At 38.1% G+C, this 8,962-nt stretch overlaps 2 protein-coding genes across 2 annotated transcripts; both read left to right on the top strand.

The window, feature by feature from the left end:
* The first annotated feature begins 1,544 nt into the window (after nucleotides 1-1,544).
* dhx33 (DEAH (Asp-Glu-Ala-His) box polypeptide 33) lies at nucleotides 1,545-6,199 on the top strand. Its single transcript, XM_020930211.2, has 12 exons — nucleotides 1,545-1,919; nucleotides 2,299-2,459; nucleotides 2,544-2,771; nucleotides 2,851-3,021; nucleotides 3,192-3,377; nucleotides 3,504-3,615; nucleotides 3,691-3,850; nucleotides 4,002-4,090; nucleotides 4,205-4,332; nucleotides 4,513-4,716; nucleotides 4,798-4,884; nucleotides 4,964-6,199. Exons 1-12 carry the CDS (start codon nucleotides 1,709-1,711, stop codon nucleotides 5,270-5,272), a joined length of 2,046 nt encoding a protein of 681 aa, XP_020785870.1. The 5' UTR covers nucleotides 1,545-1,708; the 3' UTR covers nucleotides 5,273-6,199.
* A 445-nt stretch (nucleotides 6,200-6,644) lies between these two features.
* c1qbp (complement component 1, q subcomponent binding protein) lies at nucleotides 6,645-8,857 on the top strand. Its single transcript, XM_020930273.2, has 6 exons — nucleotides 6,645-7,029; nucleotides 7,467-7,617; nucleotides 7,687-7,777; nucleotides 7,861-7,956; nucleotides 8,072-8,197; nucleotides 8,315-8,857. The coding sequence occupies exons 1-6, from the start codon at nucleotides 6,777-6,779 to the stop codon at nucleotides 8,462-8,464; spliced, it is 867 nt and encodes a 288-aa protein (XP_020785932.1). The 5' UTR covers nucleotides 6,645-6,776; the 3' UTR covers nucleotides 8,465-8,857.
* The last annotated feature ends 105 nt before the right edge of the window (nucleotides 8,858-8,962 follow it).

The raw sequence follows: 8,962 nt of genomic DNA on the forward strand, positions 1-8,962 counted from the left end.
ATAAAGGCTCTTTTGCTCCTGGTAGTCCCTAAAAGAAAAACTTCAGTTGGACATGGAGAGAATGGGCATGTCCAGGAGATCCGCACTATAACTGAATTAAACCACTTAAGCGAAAGCATTTAATTAGAACAGTGTAGTGTACAATCTCTAATGCCATAAGGAAACAAACAACTTTAAATTCGTCTTACAGTGAAACAGTGGAAGTATTCACATTCTAGTGGTTATGTACTTATTTGCCCTGTTAAACATACTAACAGCATGTTAGTGCAAGTTTACTGATTAAACATGAGGCGTAGCATACCTAAAATAAAGTCATTGTGACATCAGTGGACAATGTTTGTGCAGGCCTAAAACTGCCCGGGTATGTGCACTTAGCTTACCCATCAGAACTATGCAGCACTTTAGTTATTGGAAGTTTGAGCAGACAATATTCAAATAACAAAATCCTAATAATTTCAATGATGCATGGTATTTGTATACTGATGTAGGTTTGATGGAAACCTAACAGTTGAAATGTTTATTAAAAAGTCAAATATTTTGAAAATAATGTTGGAGAAGTATATGGGTCACAATTGTTAGCAGTTGAAGCTTAAAGGTAATATGTTATAGGCCATGTTATGAACTGTGTACTGTCTTGTTTTCAGCGCACTCTACAGTAGACCGATTTTCAATCACAGTAAGTGGGGCACCAGTCATAAAAACTGTCATTGTGTCCTTAGGCAAGGCACTTCACGCACATTGCCTAGTATGAAAATGGTGTGTGCATGAGTGACGGTGGTGGGTGATGGCGCAGATTTGGCGTGCTTCCGTCACTCTACCCCAGGACAGCTGTGTCTACAATAGTATCTTACCACCACAGGGTATGGAGTGAATTAATAATGATCAGTAAAAGCGTCTTTATGACATAATGCCTGTGAAAAGTGCTATATAAATAAATTTGAAAAAAAAAACTTCACTCACTCACTCTGTCACAAATACCCTCAGTGTGAGTATGACCAACTAGCCTACCCTGGAAGGGAAGATGTCAAAGGTGCACGTGTGAAATATGAAAGCTCCTGGTGGAAGGCCTGACACCAGCTTGTCTCTATGCAGATATGATTACCTTGCCTAGAACAGTAGTTCTCAAACTTCTCAGACCAGTACCAACTAAAAAAAAAAAAAAAAAAAAAAAAAAAAAAAAAAAAAGACTTTCCGAGTAGGCAGATCTAATTTAAAATTAGGGCTAATCCAGATATATAACACTATTACACCATTATTAGTAGTAGTTATAACCAGTGCCAAAGGATGACAAAAATGTAAATATAATTAGACAAACACTGAATGAAATTAGACAAACGCTGAATGAAGTGCAGAATGAGTCTGTGTACCTCCAGCGGTATCAGTATCACAGGAGAAACTGCAGACGATGCCACCGAGCCATTTCTAATAAAATATTTTACCTACCTGACAGTCAACACTGAGGGAAGAGTCTTGAATGAGCTACGCAATGACGTCAAACATTTGCGCCGATTTTTTTTTTTTTTTTTTTTTTTTTTTTTTTTTTTTTTTACCACGTGGGAAGATTTTTTTTTACGTCTTGGAGCATAACAACCGCAGAGAGCTTGGCGTGTCACAGGGACCATGAGAGAACTTTTACTGATTGTATTCAATACCGAAGTCCACGGAGCAGCCGCTAAGGTCTGACTCGTACAGCTCCGCTTTCTAGACCATGCCCCACGATCCCGATCCTCCTCCGGCCAAAAAATTCAAGCCGGGGTCTGTTCTTTTCAGTCTCAACCAGAAGAAGCCTGGAATGCTGCTGCCGAGAAAAGGAAATGCATCCACGCCTATAGATGTCCAAAGAAAACAGCTGCCAATTTACCAGGCTAAACCTCAGCTACTCAACCAACTGAGACAGCTCAACAATGCCATTCTGATTGGTAAGGCATTCGAGCTAGCTGCATAATAGCATCAGGGCAGCACTAAGCGAGGTAGCTCTAAACTCGATCAAATGTACATTTTACACTATCTGCGTTATTCTTGGTCGAAAATAGTGTACTCTTGCATTTTCATCTTTCATGATATTTTATTTCTTCTATTCTAAGGCCGTGTAATGTAAATTAAGTAGCCATAAAGGGTCACTCTTGGTCGAATTATATAATTCAGTTTAAACTACTCATTACTTACTGTGAGAGTAAGTTAAGCAAATGTGTGATGTTTTGGTTAACTTGCTGACAGTTTTGCCATATGCACAAATTGAAGTAAATGATTGTTGTGTACATAGGTATTTACTGATATTCTTTATTTTATTTTACACAGGTGAGACCGGTTCTGGAAAAACTACCCAGATTCCCCAGTACTTATACGAGGCTGGCATTGGGCGTCAGGGCATCATTGCCATCACTCAACCTCGGAGAGTTGCTGCCATTTCACTGGCGGGTAGGGTGGCGGAAGAGAAGAGGACTCAACTCGGCAAACTGGTAATAACATTAGTTTTTCTCAGCTGATCGCAGTTGTCCTCTTACTTTATCTTATGTCTCTTTTGTTGTTGTTATGTTCTTCAGGTTGGTTACACTGTCCGCTTCGAAGATGTTACATCATTTGAGACCAAGATAAAATTCATGACTGATGGCATGCTACTTCGTGAAGCCATTGGAGATCCCTTACTTCTGCGTTACACAATAGTGGTTTTGGATGAGGCTCATGAGCGCACAGTGCACACTGATGTATTATTTGGTGTTGTCAAGACTGCTCAGAGACGGCGCAAAGAGTTAAACAAGATCCCACTAAAGGTATACAGAGGACTGACTGAATATGTATTTGATTATAGCTCCATATTCATGAAACATGATGTATTTTTATATGTCTCAGGTCTTAGTAATGTCAGCTACAATGGATGTGGATTTATTTTCGGAATACTTTAACAAATCTCCTGTGCTGTACCTGGAAGGAAGACAACATCCCATTCAGATCTACTACACAAAACAACCCCAGTCAGACTATCTCCAGGCGGCACTGGTCACCATCTTCCAGATACATCAGGTAGCGCCACGTTATGTTCGAAACTTATTGGATACTTTACATTCTGTAAGGCAATGTATTTTCTCTCACAAAGTGTGAATTATGCAGAAGATGCAAAAAGTTTTAGTGTTACATACATTGAAGGATTTATTTTGCACATAATTGAATAAAGCTCTGTTATTTATTTGCAGGAAGCACCGCAGTCCCAAGACATTTTAGTTTTTATGACAGGCCAAGAAGAGATCGAGGCACTTGCAAGAACATGCAGAGACATTGCCAAGCACCTTCCTGACAGTTGTAGTCCTATGGTTGTTATCCCTCTTTATGCATCACTGCCTCCAGTGCAGCAGCTCCGAGTTTTCCAGCCTGCTCCCAAGGTGATGAGACACTTAACATCATCTGGTCCAATGAATACTGTTGGACAATGGAGTACAGAAAATTCTAGTTTCTTTTACATACTAACTGATGTAAAATATAAAATATAATTTGTGCTCTATTTTTAGGGAAGTAGGAAGGTTATTCTCTCAACAAACATTGCTGAGACATCTGTTACAATCTCTGGCATCAAATATGTTATAGACACTGGCATGGTGAAGGCAAAACGCTTCAATCCTGGTAAACCTATTTCTTTGTTTTTTAGTCCATCAAATTTTTGAAGCATGTATTGTAACATTTGTGTTGTGTTCTCAGAGAGTGGTCTGGAGGTGTTGGCTGTGCAGCGGGTTTCTAAAGCTCAGGCATGGCAGCGGGCAGGACGCGCTGGCAGAGAGGACTCTGGCTTCTGCTACCGTCTTTACACTGAGGATGAATTTGATAATCTCATCCCTATGACCGTGCCTGAGATACAAAGGTAGAATAGCACATTGTTTAGTGTGCATTTTTAAGTTTGAGATTTGATGTACCATATATTATACAATTTTAAATCATGTTTAGAAGTTTGATGTATACAAGTCACCGTATACATCAACACTTTGTTCATTCTCCTGCTGTGTGTTCTGCAGGTGCAACTTGGCCGGGGTAATGCTACAGCTAATGGCTTTGGGGATTCCAGATGTGATGAATTTTGATTTCATGTCTAAACCTTCTCCAGGTAAAATCTTGTGGTATAATGTATTATACTTTGACAAACCTAACTTACTTCAACAGAAGTAACTTTTTGAGTGTATGTGTGTTTTTTTTGTTTTTTGTTTTTTTTTCTGTGTAGAGGCTGTGTGTTCTGCAGTGGAGCACTTGGAGCTGTTGGGGGCAGTAGAGAAGAAGGATGGACAAGTTGTTCTCACTGCACTGGGGAAGAAAATGGCCAGCTTTCCTCTAGAGCCAAGATATGCAAAAGTAACTCACTTTTATGATGTGCACATCAATATCTTTTTGCCTTTGATCCAGTCTAATGGCTATTGTAGCATTTATTAAACTGCTAAGTTGCTACATTTAAATGTATTTACTGTTTGACATTAACATTAAATAAGACTACTTTTTTAAAAATTTATCATTGTATAATGTTTCTATTTTCAGACAATCCTCCTCTCTCCAGAGTTCTCCTGTTCAGAGGAGGTCATCAGTATTGTGTCTCTGCTGTCTGTGGACACTGTGCTGTACAACCCTCCTGCTCGTAGGGATGAGGTCCTGGCTGCTCGGAAGAAGTTCACCTCTAGTGAAGGAGATCACATGACTTTACTCAATATTTATAGGGCCTTCAAGAAAGTCAGTGGCAATAAGGTTTGTAAAATGTAAAAAATCTTGCACAAAAAGAAAAAAAAATCATGTACATGTGTTTATTGTTTATATGCGCCGTTTTAGGACTGGTGTCGGGAGAACTTTGTCAACAGCAGAAACATGAGTCTAGTAAAAGAAGTCCAAGCACAGCTCAAAGAAATATGCCTTAAGGTAAGCAAAATTGATTACATATTACTCATATTTTAAATTAAATTAAGATATTAATTTGTGTTTTGTTTGTAATTTGTAGCTAAATTTGAAGTTGGTGTCCTGTGGGGCAGACACAGGAAGTGTTCGCCGGTGTCTTGCACATGGCATGTTTGTAAACACAGCAGAGCTGCAGCCAGATGGGACCTATTTAGCACTGGACACCCATCAGCCTGTAGCTATTCACCCTTCTTCAGTCCTGTTCCAGGCAAAGCCAGCCTACGTGGTGTTCAATGAGCTGCTGCACACTTCTCGCTGCTACATGAGGGACCTGTGTTTGGTGGATGCTGATTGGCTTTTGGATGCAGCACCAGAATACTTTGGACGTAAACTCCATCTCTCTAAAAGTTAACCTCTAATAACACAAGGACACAGAGAAATGGAGGATGGATAAAGAGACACTGGTTTTCAATAAAACTATTATTAGAGCTGTCATTAATTGATTTTTTTCCCCTCAAAAAAAAAAAAAAAATTACTACCTCCAAGTGATTGGAATCTGGAATGTGTGACTGCAACAGTCCTCACAACTTAATATAGTGCTTTTATTCTCCCTTGTGTCATGTGACAGATTTTTTACTTCAAAGATTCTTCACACAGCCATGTGTAAAGCTGAAATATTTCAATAGTTTTTAGTGATTTTCATATGGAAGTGAAGAAATGTGAGTAAAGTGGCAAAAGACACTGGCCATCCAAAAAGGTTAAGTTGCATGCTGTATCCTACAACCAACAGTCTGATTGTGTACATTATGCACATGCCTCACACATCATTCTGTCTTCATGCTAGTCTGAAGACGTCGCTTGCCTTTTTCTGCAGATGATAGTCTTTGCTGTTTACATACTGTACATAACACAGATTATAGTTCTGCACTGAAGAAGCATTGGTGTATTCTTATGGATGCAATGCATGAATATTGTAGTTGATCTGATTAAGGTCTTTCACACTTTATGGAATGTACTCAGGATTGTATAATATGAGGTATAACACAGCATTTCTATTTTTCAAAATACCAAAAATTAAATTGTAGAGATTTTGTAGAATTACCAAATGTAATATGAATGTTCTTAAGAGATGTGTGGTTTGAGAATATATTGCATACATTTAATTTACTGGCAGGAAATCCTAAGATATGCATGAATTGTGCCAAACTGTGGCCCAATACTTTTATAGTGTAACATTTTGGGGCACATAACTAAGTTGTTGCAGTTTTAACAAATGCTACAAATGCAAACACATTGTAATATAATCACAACCATGAACTAATTAAATGCACTAAACACATGTTTTAGTCCTTGTTTTATTATATTATAAATTAATTATGAGCTAAGTTTACAGGATTATAAATACACATTAACTTGATGTTTGCCTCCCTTTAGGGGGATAACATGTTGGTCTATATGTGGTAAATCATTAAGATCAGCGACATGGTTCAAAGCTGACAGAGATGGGTTAATTTAGAATAGTTTAAGGACAGTGTTTAGGTAAAGGTTAGACAAGTAGAAATTATCGAGGATAGGATAATGCAATGTAATGTATCTGACAAACCACAGGGGGCGCAAGTTACCGACGAATGTGTTTTTCTTTTTACAAAATCCAAACTTTGTAAATATTATTTTTATGTATTATTATTTGTGGCATGAGTATAAGTATACATTTTGACATAGACACAAATAGAAAGTAATATTCAATATACATTTTTGGACATAGTACTTCCGGAGCAGGGGTCATAGTTACGATAGGTCAACGTGCCCTCCACACGTGTGCTTGCTATAATACTGAAGTAGTGAAGGGGGAATAGGGTTCTAGAGATTTCTGTTTGTATTTATTTTGTTTTTAGAGTTAGCTATTTTGTACAGCCATGCTTAAATCTGTTGTCCGTGCGGTTGGAGCTTCTGTCCGCCTTTCTAACGCTAGCACTTCCACAGTACGAGCTGCGCCTCTCCGCTACCCGGTGTTGTGTGCCCCCAACTCGGCTACAGCTCGGCCCTTTACCCGGTCCATGTGGATGCTCAGTAACAGCGGCGCTTCCTCTGGTTATAGGCCGAAACTGTTTAGCTCAAAAATACTGACTCCTTCAGTTTCGTGTGGATGTGGAGGACTGCACACAGAAGGTAAATATAATGCTCAAACTTCGCTAGCACAGCATGTATCCTTGTGTCTATGGTATACGGCAATGTTGCGTGAGTCACTGTATCCGCGTGTTTGTAAAGATGTTTTCGACTACTATTTGTTCGTTTTATTTTGAAGTTAGGCGTTGTTTTATTTCCCCTTTTTTTGTATTTTTTGTCCATTTGGAACTTCTTTTAACAAGACCAAAGTAGCCTCCATACTTGCTTGTTGATCATTTCACCTTGAGATGTCCCTTTTTAGCCCCCCAAATTTTCATAAAAAGTTAGATTTGTATAGCACAATGTACATACAAATATTGAATAAAACATATAATGGGTAACAATAAAAGCAAGTAGGCTACAAATGAACTATAAGTCAGTTAATATCAAAAACCCATTAATGGTCATTTCAGTAATGTATATTTTCTTTTTCTGATCAGGAGACAAAGCTCTTGGTGACTTCCTTACTGATGAAATCAAAGAGGAGAAGAAGATCCAAAAGTCTAAGTCCCTTCCAAAGATGTCTGGAGGATGGGAGCTGGAGATGAACGGCACAGAAGCTAAACTCATCCGATTTGTTTCTGGGGACAAGTAAGACTGAGAAAAAACATTCAATAACATTCTGACTCTGCATGTTATTAACTAATGTGTGTTTTCCAGAGTTACAGTCACATTCAATGTCAATAACAGCATCCCCCCAAACTTTGGAGAAGAAGCAGAACAGGGCCAGCAGAAACCAGCTGAAGAAGAGGTCAAAACGCTGACATTATTAATTATTTGAAATTGGATCTAATGTCTCTATGTCATTTAACAATTTACTTTTTTATATTTTAGCCAGAAATTGTTTCAACGCCAAACTTTGTTGTTGAAGTTACCAAACAGGGTGCCAAACACTCACTGGTGTTTGACTGCAATTTCCCAGAAGATGAGGTTAATAAAACAAATGAATCTTTTAAAAAAACATTGTAAAGCATACTTGTCTTTGTAGTTTGTTTATTCTGTTATTCTGCTGAATTCATTATCATTATTATTATTATTTTTCCAGATAAGTCATGGTGAGGGAGAAGAGGAGAGTGATATATTTGCCATTCGTGAGGTCAGTTTTCAGCCTGAAGGGGACGAAGACTGGAAGGAAACCAGTTACACACTTAACACAGACTCTCTGGACTGGGTACGTCTCGTTTTGTATTACCTTAAACCTTAGACTGCAGTTTTTTCCTGATAGGTTCCTAAAATGTATTATTTTGTATCAGCTGTACCTCTTTTTAAATGCACCATTCGTTTTTAGGCTCTTTATGACCACCTAATGGACTTCCTTGCTGACCGCGGAGTTGACAACACATTTGCAGATGAACTGATGGAGCTGAGCACCGCCATTGAGCACCAAGAGTACATCAAGTTTCTAGAGGATCTACAGAGCTTTGTTAAATGCAACTAATGTATTAAAAGTGTAAAGCCAAATTTTGTTTTCAACCTGGCTAGTTAATGTCCAAAGTTGCACTGTAAAATAGCTGCAGCACTTAATACACAGGCTGAATACTGAATTTGTCAGTACTTCAGATTGACCATGTTAAATAAGGTAGGATACAAAAGGATTTATTTATAGAAAAAATATTACGGTTATGTTCAAATGTTGCACATAATGTAAACCTGTTTCAGTGATGTCTTAAACATGGCTGTAAACCACCAATATTCTTGTGGATCAGTGCAGAATACATAGCCCCCAACATTGACAAAAGTGTCATTACAACATATCATTACTAGGGTAAGTGGATCAAGATGTGTAATTTACAGTTAATGTATTGTACAATAAAACTTAAATATTTGTTAATTGAATGACTCATTCCTTACCGTAAAATTAAAGTCTGGAAATGTCAATGATTTATATTTCTGAAACGTATGGACTATTAATTTTCTGTTACAGTATTTGTTTGTG

This window comes from Boleophthalmus pectinirostris, unplaced genomic scaffold, assembly GCF_026225935.1.
Source record: "Boleophthalmus pectinirostris isolate CB_2022bp ecotype Guang Dong unplaced genomic scaffold, ASM2622593v1 HiC_scaffold_12, whole genome shotgun sequence".
Taxonomy (NCBI): domain Eukaryota; kingdom Metazoa; phylum Chordata; class Actinopteri; order Gobiiformes; family Gobiidae; genus Boleophthalmus; species Boleophthalmus pectinirostris.

Coding starts and splice junctions, on each gene's coding strand:
- dhx33 (XM_020930211.2), top strand. CDS start 1,709: ATGCCCCACGATCCCGATCCTCCTCCGGCCAAAAAATTCAAGCCGGGG. Junction 1,920..2,298: donor CAACAATGCCATTCTGATTG/GTAAGGCATTCG, acceptor TATTTTACACAG/GTGAGACCGGTTCTGGAAAA. Junction 3,022..3,191: donor CCATCTTCCAGATACATCAG/GTAGCGCCACGT, acceptor ATTTATTTGCAG/GAAGCACCGCAGTCCCAAGA.
- c1qbp (XM_020930273.2), top strand. CDS start 6,777: ATGCTTAAATCTGTTGTCCGTGCGGTTGGAGCTTCTGTCCGCCTTTCT. Junction 7,618..7,686: donor CGATTTGTTTCTGGGGACAA/GTAAGACTGAGA, acceptor TGTGTTTTCCAG/AGTTACAGTCACATTCAATG. Junction 7,957..8,071: donor GCAATTTCCCAGAAGATGAG/GTTAATAAAACA, acceptor TTATTTTTCCAG/ATAAGTCATGGTGAGGGAGA.